The sequence below is a fragment of the Empidonax traillii genome, unplaced genomic scaffold, assembly GCF_003031625.1.
Source record: "Empidonax traillii isolate 1590-97213 ecotype Southwest subspecies unplaced genomic scaffold, ASM303162v1 scaffold624:size695616, whole genome shotgun sequence".
Classification (NCBI taxonomy): domain Eukaryota; kingdom Metazoa; phylum Chordata; class Aves; order Passeriformes; family Tyrannidae; genus Empidonax; species Empidonax traillii.
Genome location: NW_020955817.1, coordinates 135,888 through 153,608, shown reverse-complemented (window position 1 = coordinate 153,608; position 17,721 = coordinate 135,888). Strand labels below are relative to the sequence as shown.

Below are 17,721 nucleotides of genomic sequence, written 5' to 3'. Positions count from 1 at the left end.
TCTAATATGATAAAGGAGACATGTTGTTCTTCTAAGAACTGCAAGCCGACAACAGTGTTTTCCTTGGCCGTGAGCCCAAAGTTTTGGCTCTACTTTCCTTTTACCAAACATGAGTCCTCTGGGGTGACTCACTGGTTCTTAGTGGGCTGCAGCTGCTGAGCCAGGAAAAGGAGCCCTTGGTGCACAGAAGAGGAATCAGGAGATGATGTGTCATGTAGGTTACACAGGGAATCAGCATCACTTCCCACAGCCAGCCAGTGCAGATTGCATGCAGAGGACCTGCTGGTCTGGAAGAGATGGAAATGAAGCCAGGGCTCCCCAGGACCCACTGGGTATCAGATCTAATCTCTGGTGAGCATCTAAGAGTCCATGTGTCTCCACCAAAAGCTCCATTTCAGCAATTCAGGTACTTAAATGAGCTGCAGCAATTAATTTCTGTAAATCTGGATCCTCAGTCATCACCAGCTCCTTGCTGCAACATTTTAACCCCTTTCTCCATTCTCTCTCACCCAGGAGAACCACTGGAGCTACACGTGGCTGGAGACCTCTGAGCCAAGCACTTCACAGAATCAAAGAATCATTTAGGTTGGAAAAGACCTCAAAGGTCATGGAGTCCAACCATTAACCCAGCACTGCCACATCCACCACTAAGCTGTGTCCCCACATTTACATGTCTGTTAAACCTCTCCAGGGATGGTGACTTCACCACTTCCCTGGGGCAGCCTGTTCCTGTGCTTGGTTTCCTCTTATGAGAGTAGCTGAATGAGAAGAAAGAGGATGCCGAGGGACAATTCAGCGAGTAAGGGATGTGTGATCACTGGTGTCCAACGTCAGCTTCAGGAAACTATAGGATGAGACAAAGCCTCTTCACTTCAGCCTCTTCTCTCAGTGCTGAGAACTAAATACACTACTGCTAATCTACAGCTCACTTGTCACCCGGCTGCAACCTCCTGATGCTGATGTGTGTAAGAAAAAAAAAAACCCAAAAAAAACAAAGCACAAAACAGGCCAATTCAGCAACAAGTGTGCCCGGCCGGGGCAGGGCTCTGGCGAGAGGAAAAGCGCTGGAATCCCGGACCGAGAGAAGAGAGCTTCCTCTGCTCCCGCGGGATGCGGGACGGGACGTGCCCGTCCCACGGGGATGCGGCGGGGGCGGACACAGGGAGCTCCTCCCCGGCGGGGCGGGATGAAGGGGCCGGGAAGGGGGAGGCAGAGCCGGGCCGGGCACAGGACAGAGCCGAGCCGGGAGAGGCAGGACTAACCCCGAGGGTACCATGTCGAGGGCGATCATCTGCCTGCTGCGCTGCGACCTGCGCGCCCACGATAACCAGGTACGGCCCGCCGGGGGTTTCCGTGGGGATAGCCCCGCTGGTGGGAAGGGCGGGGAGAGATGCCCGCTGCATCCCGCCCCCGGCAGCTCTCACGGCCCTCTCTCTGTGTTTTCCCCAGGTGCTCCACTGGGCTCAGGATAACGCAGATTTCGTGATCCCCCTCTACTGCTTCGACCCGCGGCACTACTTGGGCACCCACTGCTTCGGCTTCCCCAAGACGGGGCCCCACCGGCTCCGGTTTTTGCTGGAAAGTGTGAAGGACCTAAGGGAAACGCTCAAGAAAAAAGGAAGGTAGAAAGCACTGCGCAAATAACACATATATTTCTGTTTTCCTAATCTTTTCCAACACATACCTGTGCTGTGAGTTCAAATCATGCCCCGTGCTCCGAGCTCTGATGGTGTTTTATTTCTGGGAGCTGCAGCCCTTCTGTTAGGTACAGTGAGATCCCTTTTGTAGCCACTGTTCAGATGACTTGCTGTGGTCACTGCACAGGGAACAAAGAGCCATCCAGGCTGTGCCATGTGGGCTTTTGCTCCCTTGAAATCAGATACCACAGATGGGTGTCACCCTTGAGTGCTTTGTCCAGAGCCCTGACAACTGGAGACATGAGTGGCAGCCCTTGAGATGTAGGCAAGGACTGTGGCATGTGTCCTTCCTTGTCCCTAGGAGTTTTCCCTAGGAGCTGGCTTGAGACCAACCAGCATGGATTGTGGCCTGTGAGGCTGGAGAGTTACATCTGCTTATGCCCTGTCCCTCTAAGCCCAGTCTTTGGGAGGCTGCTCTGTGGTGAGGGGATCTCCAGAGCAGCCTCCTTTATTGTGCCTTTAGAACCATAGCTGGGTTAGACCAGGGCGTGAAGAATCCATTTCCAGATAACATCTGGCTTGGCTTAGCAAAAGATCACAGAGTCACAGAGCAGTTTGGGTTGGAAGGGAACTTAAAAGGTCATCCAGTCCAACCTCCTGCAATGAGCAGGGGCATCTTCAACCAGAACAGGTTCCTCAGAGCCCCGTTCAATCTGACCTGGGATGTTTCCAGGGATGGGGCAGCTGGCACCTCTCTGGGCAAGTTGCATCAGCCAGCTCTTCAATCTCTGGTGTGTGAGGATGAAGAGATTCACTTTTAGGTAACAGCCTGGCATTGTGCCCAGTCATCCTTTCTAAGGCATCCAGAGTGTCAGAAATATGTTTGACACAAACTAAGCCCCAGAGGCTTACAAACTCTGTTCAGTGGCTCCTAAAAAGTGCAGGCTAGTCAAATCCTGTCTGTCTGCCTCCACACAGGGTCTGTGCTCTGTAGAGAACTAGTCCATAGGTGCCTGCCTGGGCTGGGACAAGGGCCTCCTGTGCTCATAAATAACAATAATTCAGGCCAATATTTTGTGTTTGTAGTACCCTGGTTGTGAGGAAGGGCAAGCCAGAAGATGTGGTCCGTGATCTGATTACTCAGCTGGGCTCTGTCAGCGCTGTGGCTTTCCACGAGGAGGTGAGGGAAATACTGAAGTGACACGGTTAAAGGATAAAATTGGGTTGCAGAGGTTTCTTTCACAACCAAATGGTGATGCAGACCCTGTGTGTTCGGAGCCTTTCTCGGTGGTGGTGGTGATGGTGGTGGTGGTGTTAACCTTGGGGAAGCTGGATAGTTCCTGGGATGGGGATGGTGTAGGCTCTGGGTGGGAGTCCTTGCTGGGGCAAGGCTCAGAGATTGTGTGTGTGCATCCAGAGGGATGGAGCTTAACATGGACATGAGGGAGGAGGGCAAGACAAGGGACCAGGCTCTGTGTGCATGTGGGAGCTGGGGCTGCACAGCCGTGGCCTCACTATTTTGTTCTCCCTAGGCCACGCAGGAGGAGCTGGATGTGGAGAAGGGGCTGTGCCAGGTGTGTGGGCAGCACGGGGTGAAGATTCAGACATTCTGGGCATCCACGCTGTATCATCGGGATGACCTTCCCTTCAGGCCCATTGCCAGGTGGGCTGCTCCGTGGTCACTCCTGCACTGTCCCACTTGTTTCTCACTCCAGTGAACTATTCAGGAGGGCTCCTTTTCATCTGGTCCCACAGGGAAGTGACCCATTAGTCCATCTGTGTTTATGGCTCATCAAGGGGAAGGGGCACATTCATCTCTCCACACTAGCAGGATTTCCACTTCAATATCCGTAAAGCCAAGGCGTGTGTTGGAGTGTTTATTGAGGACTGGTTTCTCTTTGCCCTTCCAGCAGTTTGGACCAGAACAGTTTGGATACTCAGTCTGCAGTCCTCAAAATCCTTGTGACATAGAATCAGAATAGTTTAGGTTGAAAAAGACCTTAAAGATCACCATTAACCCAGAACTGCCAAGCCCACCACTAAACCATATCCCTGAGTGCCACATGTAAGCTTTTAAATACCTCCAGGGTGGTGACTCAACCATATCTCTGGGATTCCTAATCACCCTTTCAGTGATTTCCCTAATATCCAGTCTAAACCTCCCCTGGCACAACTTGAGGCCATTTCCTCTGGTCCCTGTCACTTGTTATCTGGGAGAAGAGACTGACCTTCCCTCCAGGCTACAACCTCCTTTCAGGCAATTGTAGGGAGCAGTAGGGTCCCCCCTGAGCCTCCTTTTCTCCAGGCTGAGCCCCTCCCCAGCTCCCTCAGCTGCTCCTCATCAGACTTGTGCTCCAGATTCTTCCCCAGCTCCGTTCCCTTCTCTGGACACGCTCCAGCACCAAAACGTCCTTCTTGTAGTGAGGGGACCAGAAGTGAACCCAGGATTTGAAGTGCCTCACCAGTGCCAAGTACAGGGGGATGGTCACTGCACTGGTCCTGCTGGCCACACTGTTGGTGACACTCCTGGGACACTGGCCTGGATTGCTCCATTACCCCCTCTGACTGAACGCAGCTGCCTGTGACAGCAGCCCTTTGCCTGTGGAGTCTTTCGTGGCTCCCTCAGCAGTCACATGGGGTGTAGTTGATGGAGTTTGAGTGATCTACGGTATTCTGTAGAAAATGTATAAAACAGGGCAGAAGAGTCAGGCCATGAAAGTGCCTTTCTCTCTCCTTTGACTGAAAAGGCACCAGGAGGTTGCATATTTTTACACTGAGGTCAGCCTTGTTTGTTAATCAGAAGTTAGGTGAGAGAAATCTGGCCCTCGTGGGCACGCCTTAAATTGAAAAGGCACAATTTGCATCAGAAGCAGAAAGAAATTGGGCAAAGGACTGAAGGCTGCTAGCCCTGGGGGCACCTTCCTCCATTGTGCCTGTCAAGATTCACATAGAGGGGTGTCACAGGCGTGAGCTCTGCCCCAGGGGAGCACAGCCTGGAATGCTAATCCTGCCCCTGAGGAAGGTAAGTGCTGTGTTCGGGGCCAAGGAAACCACCCTGCAGAGACCTGACTGTGCTGTCACCCGTGCAGGTTGCCCGACGTCTACACCCATTTCCGAAGAGCAGTGGAATCCCAGGCGAAGGTGCGGCCAACCCTGCGGATGGCAGAGCGGCTAAAGCCTCTGGCTCCAGGGCTGGAAGAAGGGGCCATCCCTACAATGGAGGATTTTGGACAGAAGGGTAAGAAAACTCAACTTGGCAGTTGCGCTCCCATGAAATCCCACTCAGATTTCTGCTCTTAAATATATTTTACTTGGATCTGTTTTTAAATGGTTTTGCAAAGGAAATGATTTCCTGCTGCTCCAGATTCCCAGGACCCAGACGTTCAGCCAAGGTGAAGTAGGTACCTGTACTGGCTGCACTCGAGCTCTGGTGGTTGATACAAACCAAACATCTTGCACTGCACATCATATTCTTTCACAGAAAAGATGTCTCCTTGTAAAGACGGAGAGGCAACAAGTGCTCAAGAGATAAATGAAAGAGGAGGTTTACATTAGATGTTAGGAAGAAATTCTTCCCTGTGAGGCCCTGGCACAGGTTGCCCACAGAAGGGAAGTGTCCAAGGCCTGGTTGGACAGGGCCTGGAGCAACCTGGGATAGCGGAAGGTGTCCCTGCCCAAGGCAGGAGGGAGAGATGATCTTTAAAGGTCCCTTCCAACACAACCCATTTTTAATATGTTTGATGTGACCCTTATTTTGAAGGAAGATCACACAATCTCTCATGTCCCGAAAGCAGACATCCCTACTGCTGAGCAAACCCTGGATTTTAAGCTCCCTGCCTTTCCAAGGGGGTAACAAGGTGATGGTGTTTTCTGTGGCAGATCCTGTGACTGATCCACGAACAGCCTTCCCCTGCAGTGGAGGAGAGACCCAGGCTTTAATGAGACTGCAATATTATTTCTGGGACACGGTAACTCCTGCATTTCCTTGCCTACCTCCTCCCCCTTGTGCACAGGGCTGTGCAAGCGGGTAAGGCTGCAATGTCACTTCCTAATAATATTTCCTTAGCTCCTGGATAACACTTTGCAAAGGAGGGAATTAGCATTATTTCACTTTTTCAGAGAGACAAACTAGACGAAAAAGAAGTCATCCAGGATCTGGGAATGCATGCCAAATACTTAGGAACCTAGTTTAGTGGCCATCTCTCTGAAGTTCTTTTTTTTTGTTAATTTTTGAGAATTGGGACAAAATTTTTTAGCTCCTTTACCTTGATTTGCCTTTTCTCTTCTCCTGTCCCACGTCATCAGCAATGTAGTTCCCCCATTTTGGAGGAGTGAAAAGTGGCCTGAAGGGGCTGCACTTGCAGTTGGGGTGAGGAACAACTAATCCAAGTTGTGCCCACAGTTATAAATAGTTGGAGGCTCCTGTAGGCTGGTTTAAAAACTTGCAGCCAATAATTACAGCTACTTGTTGCTCCTTTGCTTTGGTGGAGCAAAGCTGCTGCTGACTGCATTTTGTCTGTGCAGCCAGTTTTTGGACTTCTTCCTGGCCTAGTTTGAGGAACTGCCTTAAATTTGCCTTGTGTGAATTCGAAGACCCGTGTGCTGATTTTCAACAGCATCAGACCCCACTAGCTTCGTGGATAAAGGTGGGGGGCATCTCTCCATCTGAGATGGGTTAGGAACTGTGCTGTGTCCAGTGCCTCAGGGCATCCTTTCAGCTGTGCTGAGGAAGTTCCTGCATTCCTCTGCTGTTGGGGATCATTGTCCTTGTTTAACCCCAGGAGGCAGCTCAGCCCTAAGCAGCTGCTCACTCAGTCCCTGCCAGTGGGATGGAGGAGAGATTCAGAAGGGTAAAAGTTGAGGTAAAGACAATTAATTAGGGAAAGCAAAAGCTTAATGCATAGGCAAGGCTGAGGATTCATTTAATACTTCCCATCAGTGCTCAGCCACCCCCAAGAAAGCAGGGCTGCACCACACCTAACATTTACTTGGGAAGACAAACAGACACTACTCCAAACATCCCCACTTCCTTCTTACCCAGCTTTATGTTCTGACCATGACATCATATGGTCTGGGATACTCCTGGGGCCAGTTGGGGTCGGCTGTCCTGGCTGTGTCCCCTCCCACCTCCTTGTGCACCCCCAGCCTGCTCAGGGTGGGGTGGTGAGAGAGGCAGAAAGGGCCTTGAGGCTGTGTGAGCCCTGCTCAGCAACAACGAAAACACTGGTGTGCTATCAGCACTGCTTGTAGCACAAATCCAAAACAGCCCCAGACCAGCTACAGTGGAGAAAATAAACTCCATCCCAGCCAAAATGAGCACAGCTTCTACTCTTGGTCAAGCATTAACACAACCAAGTGCTGGAAAACCTGTTCCTTCTTTTTTTTTTTTTTTTTTTTTGTAATGCACATACTGTCTTTCCCAGTGAGATAGAACAGCCCTTAGCAATTGTAACCTGCGCTGGAGGCAGGAATTTGGCAGCTGTGTAATCCTTACAGGCAGCCATGAGAGGGAGCCCAGCCCTGCCGGATCGGATTCTGCCTCCAGAAGGAGAGAGAACATATTTAGCAGGTCGTTTGTAAAGTATTCAAACCTTTTATTTCTTTTGCTCGAACAGAACCTGGTTGCATCTTACAAGGAGTCTCGGAATGGGCTGGTGGGAATGGATTACTCAACCAAATTTGCACCATGGTAAAGATTTTTGTTGTGGAAAACTCCTTTTCTGCTCCCATCCCAAGTTGATGTCACCTGTCTGCTGAGTGCTGCTTGGCATGGGTAGGGGTCTAGGTGTGGTTCCCTGGGAACATTCCTGCAATCGGGAACTGCTGCCCTGTAGCAGTAGCAGCGTGAGGGGTGGTTGGGAGCAGGCAGGGAAGCAGCACAGCTTTTCTGCATTGAGAGGGTTGCAGCAGAACCTGATCCAGTCTTGGTTTCCTGAATACTGTGGGGCAAGTCACCTCACCTCACTGCCATTCTCGTCTTCGGTGGGGAGCAGAGATACTTCTAATTATTCCTATTGCAGAAGGATCTCTTCTTTCTTGACTCCTGGGTAGGTGGTTTAGTCTCTGGTGCTGGAAGGGGAAGAGTTAATTCCAGATTAAAACTGCAGCAGCAGAACCCAGTTCAGCCTAAGCTGAGAGCATCTGGAATGTTATCCCAACAGAATTTGCAATGTGAAATGGTTTTCTGGGGCTGTTACAAGTCAGGATTTCTTGTTTTCACCTAGCTTTGTGCTGTGATGGTTGCAGTGGATGGCTCCATCTGGTGGCACTTCGGAATCCCAGTTGGGATCCCAGGACCACCGAAGCTGCGCAAGTTTATTTGTGACTCCACTCGAGTTTTTCCAAGCTGGCCATTTGCCCAGAGCAGACAGTCCAGATCTGCCTGCCTCAAAATGTTCCTGCCTGTCAGAAAATCAAAACCAGGGTGGCTCAGATTACAGCCAGTTGTTCCCATCTCATACTGGCCATTTCTAAGTGTCAGTACTGGTCAACAATTAAGGGAAAACTCTTCAGGCTCTTTCTTCCTGTTTTCCAGAATTCATTAGAACATCAAATGTTTCCACAGGCCATAGTGGAAATGGCAGTAAAATGCATTTCTAGGAAAATCAAGGTAAAAGTTGTTCCTTAACCCCTGTGTGATGGGGTTGGAGTCTGCAAGGTCTTTCCTGTCTTGCACAGTGCTTACTTATTTGGAACAAATGGAAGGAGCCCAGTGGGGTTTGATTCCCTGGGTTTCCTGCCTGGCCTCAGATTTTCAGCGAGCCTTCTGTGGTTGCTCAGGTAAGACACTGAGGTTCTGCAGGAAAAGGAGCCCTGGCACATAATAAGGAGGTTTGTAGTACAAGGACAGGTAGGGCAGGCGATGCAGAGGTTGGCGTTTGAGATCTGCTTTGGGTTTGTCACTGGTGCACTAAGTCACCAGCTGATCAAATCATTCAGGCAAAGCTGGTCAGACTTGTGTGAAATGATTTGTCTCCGTAGCTTGGAGGCTGCTGTAACAGCCACGTGCTGGGAAGGGGAGGATTTTGTTTCTCAGAAGCGGATTCTCTCTCTTGAGGAGTTGCAAAGAAGTTGCACAACTTGATTAAAGCCGTTTGGGGCAAAACTGCAAACCCAGCAAAACCTTTTAGACAACAACTCGACACAGAACTGCCCCTCCACTCCCTCTGAGCTGTGAGTCCCTCATGGCAATCAGCACACAAATCCTCTGCTTTCAGGCTGGCGCTGGGCTGCATCTCACCTCGATACATCTATGAGCAGATCCAGAAGTATGAAAGAGAGAGAACAGCAAATCAGAGCACGTACTGGTATGTCCTTGCACCATCAGCATGGGTTGTTTTCTCTGAATAGGAAACCAGCATCTCACGCACAGGAGAGTCATTTGTTAACTCCTTAATTAATGTTTGTTTTTCCTGTGCCTGCTGCCTGGTTCCTCTGCGTTGCACTGCAGTTCTCTTTCAGGATTTATTAGCCTGCCTTTGACACCCAGAGGCTTTAGGCACTTTGCAAGTAGAGATTATGAATGCCAGTTGTCATTATTATTGCTGGGAAATTGTGGTTTATGATTTTTAAAAACCATGTCAGTAAATCAGCACCATCTGTCTCTGTATTGTTATTATGGGCTAGATGGGAAGGAAGAATGATTTACAAATAAAAGCTAAAGGGTTTCTCATGCCAAGGATACGAGCAGGGTTTCCCCCCAAAATCTCAGCAACTGTGTGACTTGTACAAATCACTCTCATGGAGAAGCAGGTTCATGTTAGAGCCTGGTCTAACACTAGACCTGGATGGCAAAAATACCCCAAACTAGAAAGTCTGTGCAAACTCTAGAACTTCACATTCATATTGGTTTGTTACATTTGCAACATGTCAAACAGCACAGTGGCTGGTGAAGAACGGGTAGAACATTGCCAGCAATTCTGGCCAAAATACTCAATTTCATTAAAATTCGAATGACAGATAAAATATCACTCTTCGAGTGTCTGTTTGGGGTTGTTTTTTTCTCAGAAGACAATTAAGAGAGGAAAGACTTCAAGAAATGAACATACTCGTGTTTTTCCATCTAATAGCCAGCCTGCTGGCAGCTGGGGTGCCGTGGTGATTTTAGCATTTTAAAGTGATTAATAATTATGAAAATGAATCTGTCAAGCTCCCAGGCACTGCAGACAATGGTACAGTAAAGTACAGGTCGTGGTGGCTGCATATGAGGGTGTCTCATTGAACCCCAGTGTTATGACACCAGTTTTTAGCATTTGGACAGTATCTTGTTTTGTAATGAGATTTTCCAGGAAGATCTTATCAGCCTAAACATCAGCTGAGCAGAATGTTCCCAATATGCCAGAGAGCTGAAGCAGGTCTCAGAGGCTGAGGTGGGCCTGCCACCTGATCTCATGAGCCAGAGCACCATAAACCACTTTTGAAAGGTGTCTTTTAAGTCCCTCACAAAGGTTATTGCTTAAATCAAGGCCAGGCTCTCAGGAATGTGCTGACACACTTGTTCATGAGGAAGTGTGAAGCTGAGTCAGGCCCTCGCCTTGCTCTTTGGAGAACTGCATCCCAGTAGGGATGGATGAAAAACCATGTTTCCTGAAATTCTGCTCCTGTATTCGAGCTGAGAAAAGCTTCCCAGGTGATTCATGAAAAGTTTGCTTTCCCTTTAGTCATCCAGCTGCAAGCCAGGTGAGTAGGCTCGGGAAAGAGCTGTTATCATGGGAAGGTCCGTGAAATTGTGGATAAACCTCACGGTGTTAACGATGGGTTGCTGTGGAAGCAAAATCCCGATTCAGTGATCTCGTCTGACCCACAGTGAGACACAGACACGGCTTTGTGTTTCAGGGTCCTGTTTGAACTGCTGTGGAGGGATTACTTTCGGTTCGTGGCCCTGAAGTATGGCAGGAGGATTTTCTCACTGAGAGGTGTGTGTTTGGATCGCCGAACTTGGACAGGAGAGGCGCAGTCTCACCACAGGGAAAACAGGAGAGGAGGCTGCTGCCATTCAGTTGTACAAATGTTCTTCTCGAAGCAGTGGCGTGACCACCACGGTGGTGGACGCTGTGTGGACACTGAGTTGGTTTTAATTTAATAAAATTAAAAATAAAAAGAGCAAACATCAACAAAAGAAATAATCAAAATCTGTTAGGGCTTGAGCATCCTCTGTATATAAAAGATACCCCTTTGCAACATCTGGAAGGAGGAATGGGACATCTCTAAACCTTTGTAGAGGGTTTCTTTATAATGGCACTGAGAGGACGAGCTTTACCCTGATGCCTTGTGTCAACCAAGGTGCCTCAGGCTGTGCTGTTGTGTGAGTAACTACCTGCGTCAGTATTTCTTCATCAGCAGTTCATTATTTTTCCCAACAGGGCTTCAAAGCAAAGAGATCCCCTGGAAAAAGGACCTTCAGCTCTTCGACTGCTGGAAAGGTCGGTAGAAACCACAGGTTTGGCTGGGTGTGCTCTTGGTTTCCACGTGCCTGCGTGTTCACACGTGCCCTGAGGCTGGCTGGGCCTCTGCAGGGAGCTGTCACTTCCAACTGGCACCACCAGTGCACAAGGGTATGTGCAGGATGCTTGGCTTCCCTTCCCACGCTGAGCACCGCACAGGAGCAGGACCACAGGGTGTCACGAGTGGCCAGGTTCTGCAGTTAAGATTTTCCTGCTCAAGGGGGAAGTGTTTGTCACCTGCTGGTCCCTCCTGTTTAGTCACACAGAGCCTGACCAGCCCTTCTTATCAATGTTAGATTGCCATGACTGCTACATATTTGGTTCTTCTGTTTGTTTTTGGTTACAAGGTTAAAACAAACTTAGAAGAAACCACATCTTTTGTAATTCCATAGCCTTTCCTTTAGCTTTTGTATTGTAACATCAATAGCAAGCATAAGATCTCAAAATTTAGAGAGATTAACAGATTAAAGCATCAGAATCAGTGAAATACACACCTATATATCTTTACTCGTGTTAATGCCACGTGTATGCATTTGCACACAGGATACAATAAATCACACAGACAGAGTAAATCTTTTCCTTAACAATAGACAAACTCTCTACTTTTCAGATACTAACCCTTGGGGATTTGTCCAGTACATCCTTCTATTAGTCACCTGTCAAGAATCTTTCTGTTCTTGGCCCATCTCACTGTTGTCTGTTTATTTTACTCTGCAAAATTCCCTGCGATCCACCACATGATTGTTTTTCCAGCCTAAAATTTTTCTGTACCTTGGTTTTGTTGTTTTGCTTTTTTTTTTTTCCTTGCCAAAAATTCTCCTTATCTCAGTTTTTTTAGTAGGATTGCCCATTTAATTTCCAGTGGGTCTTAGTGGCTGCCCTGCAGCTAAACCTCACTGAAATCCCACCCTGCCCGTGCACACTGGCACTGTCTTTCCCGCTTGGAGGGCCGTGAGTGCAGGGCCACAGGTTGCTTTAGGAGTGCCCCAAAAGTGTCCTCATGTCCCAACGCTGTGTTTGGTCTCTGCAGAGGGCAAAACCGGGGTTCCTTTCGTGGATGCCAACATGCGAGAGCTGAGCGCCACGGGCTTCATGTCGAACAGGGGGCGGCAGAACGTCGCCAGCTTCCTCACCAAGGACCTGGGCCTGGACTGGAGGATGGGGGCAGAATGGTTTGAATACCTGCTGGTAAGACTGAACCCTTTGTGCACCCTGAGTTGTTTGTGCTCCCTGCCCCGAGTGGCAGGCAGGACAGCTCTGACCAACAGGGAAGGATACAGGAGGTGATCGGTGGTTTCCAGGCTGATCCAAGTCCATGTGTGTGCTGCTCTTGCAGGGTACGAACTTCCCAAAGCTGGCAGAAGTAAAGGGAATTTTGCCACACTGAAGCTGCCATCAGCCAAGATGTAGCTGGGAGGTTTGCAGTAATAGTTTTGATCCTCCACGCAGGGTTTTTAGCCAGAGATCTGTCACACTTGGGAAAACTTTCAAACATAAATTATGTTAACAGTGCTCTGTGGGAGTCACTGCCACCCCAGAGGCTGGGGAGGAGGGCAGCCCAGAAACAGAACATAAAAAGAAATGTGTGCTGGCACAGCATCTCTGCATTGATTGCTGTGGACAGGGAGGCCGTGTAGTCAAGAACAGGCAAGTATGGACAATGGCTGGATCAGCTTCCAGAGAGCTCCACCCTGGCTGGAGGCATCCTTCTTCGTTCTGCTGAGTTACTGCCAGCTGGAGCACCAGTTCCTGTCTCATATATCAATCAGCAGCTGTGCAAGCTCAATTAAATGGCTGGGTCACTTCTCTGACCCCAGTCCCCATAGATCCTTCTGGTACTCACTGAAAAAGGCCAAATACTCACGTCAGCCTCATATTATTGTGTGTGGGATACAAGAGGCTACTGGTGGTCAGGGAACTCTGCTCACTAAGAGTGCTGGAGGGACACAGAAAGCCCAGTTGCCTCGCCATTATCTACAATTAAAAGAGATTTTTTTTTTTTGTGAATGTAGATTTATTTTTTTTAACTTCCTTGGAGCTGGGCTCTGACATGGCTTTGGCTTCAGGAGGAAGATCTGGGTGCTCTTCCTATGCCAGTGCCGTGAGCAGCAAGTGGGCTTGCACAAAAGCACTGTGCATGACTTCAGGATCCTCCAGAAGGGGTTTTGGTAGCTCTGTGCTTTTCCACATAAGAACAAGAGCTTTCCAAGCCCTATTCCATAAGTGAGGGAGACCTGGAAGGTCTCATACTAGAAAGATGCTCCCTGTGTTACCTCCATTTATTCCTATAGACATGGATGTTGCCAGCTTTGCTGGAAGCTCTGACTTCACTGATTTCATTCCCAGGGTCAGGCCCCAAGGAAAGGCAGAGAAACGAACAGAAGAGAATGCCAGGAAGGGGCAAGGCTGAGGGGGGAAATGAGCCTGCCTCCTCCAGTCCCCCTTGAATTTGCCCTTGCCTCCCACACAGGCTTTCCTGCATGTTAATCACTCAATCAGGCCTCCCATGGCATCTTTCTTCCCTTCATCTCAGGGGCTGGAGGAAGTGCTGCTGGGAAGGGGAAGCCTGGAGCACAGGGAGCAAAGCTGGCTGCTGATCAGCCTGACCCCGGCACTCGGGGTCTCTGCAGAGAAAGGGGAATTCAGCAGAGCCCATTTCCTGTGCCTTCTGCCATCCAGGTGCATTGAGCTCCTCACTTTGAGCAGTGGCTGGGACTTTTTGGAAAAATCCCTGTGTGGACTGGTTGTTGCTGTGACTGCAGTAAAGGGAGAACAGCACTGAGCCAGCTCTTTTTGCCACAGCTGCTGCTTTTGCACCACAGACACCCTTCCTAGGAGTGCTGAGATCCCACATCCTCCTTGCTATCACTTCCTCTCCCCTCCTGAGCTGGGTTTGAACTGTCCTACATCTGGAAAGCTCCTGGTGTTGGATTTAAGCCATGCTGCCCAGCTGAAGAGCCCTTGGATTGGGCTGTGTTCTGCTCTCATTTGTGCCAGTTCCAGAAGCCTTGTTTCATTTTACATAAGCACCCTTGAGAGGTGCTTTTATTTGCTTAGATGAGGAATAACTTGACGAGAGAAAACTGGGAGAAAACTGCAGTGTTTGCATTGTTTGCATCTTTATACACACTGTCGTGATTCTGTCAGTCTGTGGTGTCTGGGTAACTGGTCAGGAAGAATTTTCTCTCGTATTTGAAATGTTCTGGGCTACTGCTGTTTCAGAATCTGAGCACACAAAATCTAGGGCTTGTTGTTGTGAAGTCTGCCAGATGATGGCAGAAGGAGAAGGATTTTCTTTGAAAAAGGGAAATTGAGAAAGAGATTTTTGGCTAGACTTTTACAGATCTCACTGATCTAAGGACCATGAAGTGAAGTGACCTGGGAAGCTGATCCCAGGTATAAGAAGCAGCCAGATGTCTGTACCTTCAACCTGGGAGGGCTCTGACCACCCCAGAGTGATTGCCATGCAAGGAATTTTTCCCTTGAGCTAAGGGGTGGACGGGGAGAGAAGACTCACTGAGGGCCAGCCCAGCTCTCCTTACTTTTTTCTCCCTCTGTTCCCAAGGTGGATTATGATGTTTGCAGCAATTATGGCAACTGGTTATACAGCGCTGGCATTGGCAACGACCCACGGGACAACAGGAAGTTTAACATGATTAAACAAGGCCTGGATTACGATGGGAATGTAAGTCTTGTTTGGCTGTTTAGCAATGAGCAGTGCAGAGAAGGATAGGTGGTATTTCCAGGGAGCAGAGGAGATCAATCTGCTGCGTGGCTACTGCTGCAAAAGCAGTTCTTGTGTCTCCTTGCCAACAGCCAGGCAGGTTCCTCGTTGTGCACAGGAAGATGTGACGTTGACAATCTGCTGCTGTCCCCAGGGAGGCTGGTGCTTCACATGACCTCCCTGCCCTGGTCTGTGTGTTCAGTGTTTCATCACCATTTCTTCTGGGTAACAGCCACATCCCACCGGTGCCTCACACAGATGTTTCCTTGAGCAGAGAGCAGCTTCTCCGAGAACTCAGGAGTGACCAGAGAGGCAGAGCTGCTCCTTGGGAGGTGCTGGAGAGGAGATTAAACCTGTGACTCCTCTGACTCTTTAAGTGGTGGGAGCAGATAGATTGCTCACATACTGGATTACCTATTCCCACACTATTCCTTAGCATCTTGGCAGGCTGTACTATTGCCTGTCAGCACTGTAGCTGGCAGGATTTGACAAGAAATCAGAAACCAGTCCTGTGAAGGGTCACAGAAGTAGAGTTAATAGCAGAGATTCAGGAACACCAGAGTGTGCAGTTGAGCTAGTCATCCTAATTTCCTTCAGTCACTGGAAACTTCTTGGGAGTGACTTCATCACAGGATGTTCTGAACAGTGCAGGTGAACAGTATCAAAATGCACCTCTGTCCCCCTCCTCTGCCTGCTTCTCTCTTGCCTGTTGAGAAACCCTTGCCGGGAAGTGCTTGGAGATTGTTACTGAGTGGATCCTGTCCCGCTGGTTCTGTTTGCAGGGGGATTACGTCCGGCTGTGGATCCCAGAGCTCCAGGGCATAAAGGGAGCAGATATCCACAGCCTCTGGGCACTGAGCAGTGCTGCTCTCTCCCAGGCAGGAGTAACTCTAGGCGAGACCTACCCACAACCAGTGGTGACAGCCCCGGAGTGGAGCCGGCACATCAGCCAGAGGCCCGTGAGTATTGGGAAGGTTGGGATGGGGTGGGAAGGTTGGGATGGGGTGGGAGGGCTCCAGGGGGCCTGCTCTGTGTCTGTAGGAATGTGTCTGTGGGTTCTGCTCTTCTCTCTCAGGTATTAAAGGAAAAAACAGCTTTAATGCAAAGTCACGTTACCCCACACCAGTGGTCCAGCCCTGCACAGGGACTCTGCAGCCAGGGTTATTTAGCTCTGTCTGTCCTACTTACTGTGATGAATTATGTAAATTTTAGCTGCTTCTCTATCCCATCAGCCTCGTATAGTCAGCAGGGCTTAGCTAGAGCATGTCCTTCAAAGCATCCTTCCTGGCAGCCCCACTGGCCAGCAGGGAGGGATGGGGAATCTCCATGGCCTGGCCGCCCCCTGATGCAGACGGACAGAGAGGAGCCAACTCACTGTCCTCTGTGCTCAGGAGGTGGAGAAACAACCAACTTCTTGCCATGCTTGGGTGAATCCGAACTGGAGTCAGAAGAGCTGTAACTCTGGGGACTGGCCCTTGCACTTGGCTTTTGGGGTGTATCTCCCCTTTAGAACAGGGACAGATTGAGATTCTGATCCTGCAGCATGTCCAAGCTTGTATCTGCTGCCTGGGCTGCTGCTCTTGGAGGACCTGGGTGTGGAAGGAAATGGATGTAACAAATTCTTGTGTATTACAATGAGTTTTCAGCATTTTGCCTTCCCCCCTCTTCTTAATCCCTGCCTCCTCCCAGGTGAGGATACTTTGTGGACGCTCAAATTTAGGTGTCATACTGTGTTCAATGAAGAATGATGCACGTCTCCATTTCAGTTTTTAATCCCAAGGTGCAATACCAAATTTTTCAGGCCAGATTCCTTTGCCATGAGTGGAAAGTTTTGTGGAAGCAAAGCCTTCTGCTTTGGCCATGATGTTGGAGGGCCTGGATTGCTAACCTTCTGGGATCAGAGAAGGGACTCTGTGAAGTAGCTCCTTGGTGAGACACTGGTTTGAGGCAGTGACTTGAAGCCAAAAAGCTCCTCTGCCAGGCAAGAGTTCCATTTTGATCAACTTTTCCAGCTCACCTTACCAAAAACCCTGGTTTCCTAAATCCAAGTCTAGAGCTGTGCCTGTCGGGCCTTCCTGCCTTTGTAGTGGACCTGGGGAGCAGAAGCGCCCTGTCCACATTTTCCTGCATTTCAGCACTGCTTTGGGACCAGATTCACTCTGAAACATCAGTAAATCTCTCACTGTTCATGTTTCATTTGCCGCAGGGAGGGAGTCCCCATCCCAGGGGCAAGAGGGGACCTGCACAGGCGCCAGCACAGCACAAGGACAGAGGGATAGATTTTTACTTCTCTCGCAAGAAAGATGTTTGCTGAAGGCTCCAGGAGCGCTCAGCTGGAGGTTTCGCTGCTCAGGATGCCTGGATGATGGTTGATGTCCTTGAACAACCAGTGATATGGGTCTGGCCACGGTAAAGTAACTCGGAATCTCCTGTCCAGCATCCCCTGGGACACCCTCTGGATGTGGGTATTTGGAGGTTGTCTATCAGCACCTCTTCTTACAAACTGGAGATGATGGTTTATGTGACATGTTTTCAGTCACAACTGAACTTTCTTATGCTAACTTTTCATGGTTTGAAGCTTTAAAACAACAAATTGTTGTGCCATTAAATGTTTTGCCAGCGGAATATTTTATTTTCCTCATTCCCCCAGAGATCCACAGACAGAGGATGTTCTTTTACTGTGTTTCCTGCAATACTTTGGAGAATCAGTATGTTCCTCTTGAAAACTTGCCTGAAGTCTTCGCAGCACCCTGTTGCTTTTGATGCCAGTCTGGAAAATGGGAAGTGTTCAGTTCACAACCAAGAACTGTGTTTTGTACTTGGTGTCAAAACAGTTTAAAATGGTTCCCTGGCCATCTTTACATAATTTTTTTTTTTTATAATTTTATTTTTATGCAGAATGTTCTGCTTGATGGAA

The 17,721-nt window shown here is 49.2% G+C and overlaps 1 protein-coding gene across 2 annotated transcripts; it reads left to right on the top strand.

Moving 5' to 3' along the window:
* Positions 1–1,242: 1,242 nt before the first annotated feature.
* On the top strand, positions 1,243–17,375 carry LOC114065145 (cryptochrome DASH-like). Of its 2 annotated transcripts, none has more exons than XM_027898812.1 (14): positions 1,243–1,331; positions 1,450–1,622; positions 2,724–2,817; positions 3,170–3,300; positions 4,727–4,875; positions 5,517–5,605; positions 7,253–7,326; positions 8,855–8,944; positions 10,473–10,552; positions 11,000–11,059; positions 12,111–12,268; positions 14,646–14,765; positions 15,587–15,763; positions 17,011–17,375. In XM_027898812.1, exons 1-14 carry the CDS (start codon positions 1,275–1,277, stop codon positions 17,116–17,118), a joined length of 1,560 nt encoding a protein of 519 aa, XP_027754613.1. In that variant the 5' UTR covers positions 1,243–1,274; the 3' UTR covers positions 17,119–17,375. The 2 variants fall into 2 exon arrangements, with proteins under 2 accessions (XP_027754613.1, XP_027754612.1); XM_027898811.1 differs by lacking the exon at positions 17,011–17,375 and adding an exon at positions 16,571–16,777.
* Positions 17,376–17,721: the final 346 nt, after the last annotated feature.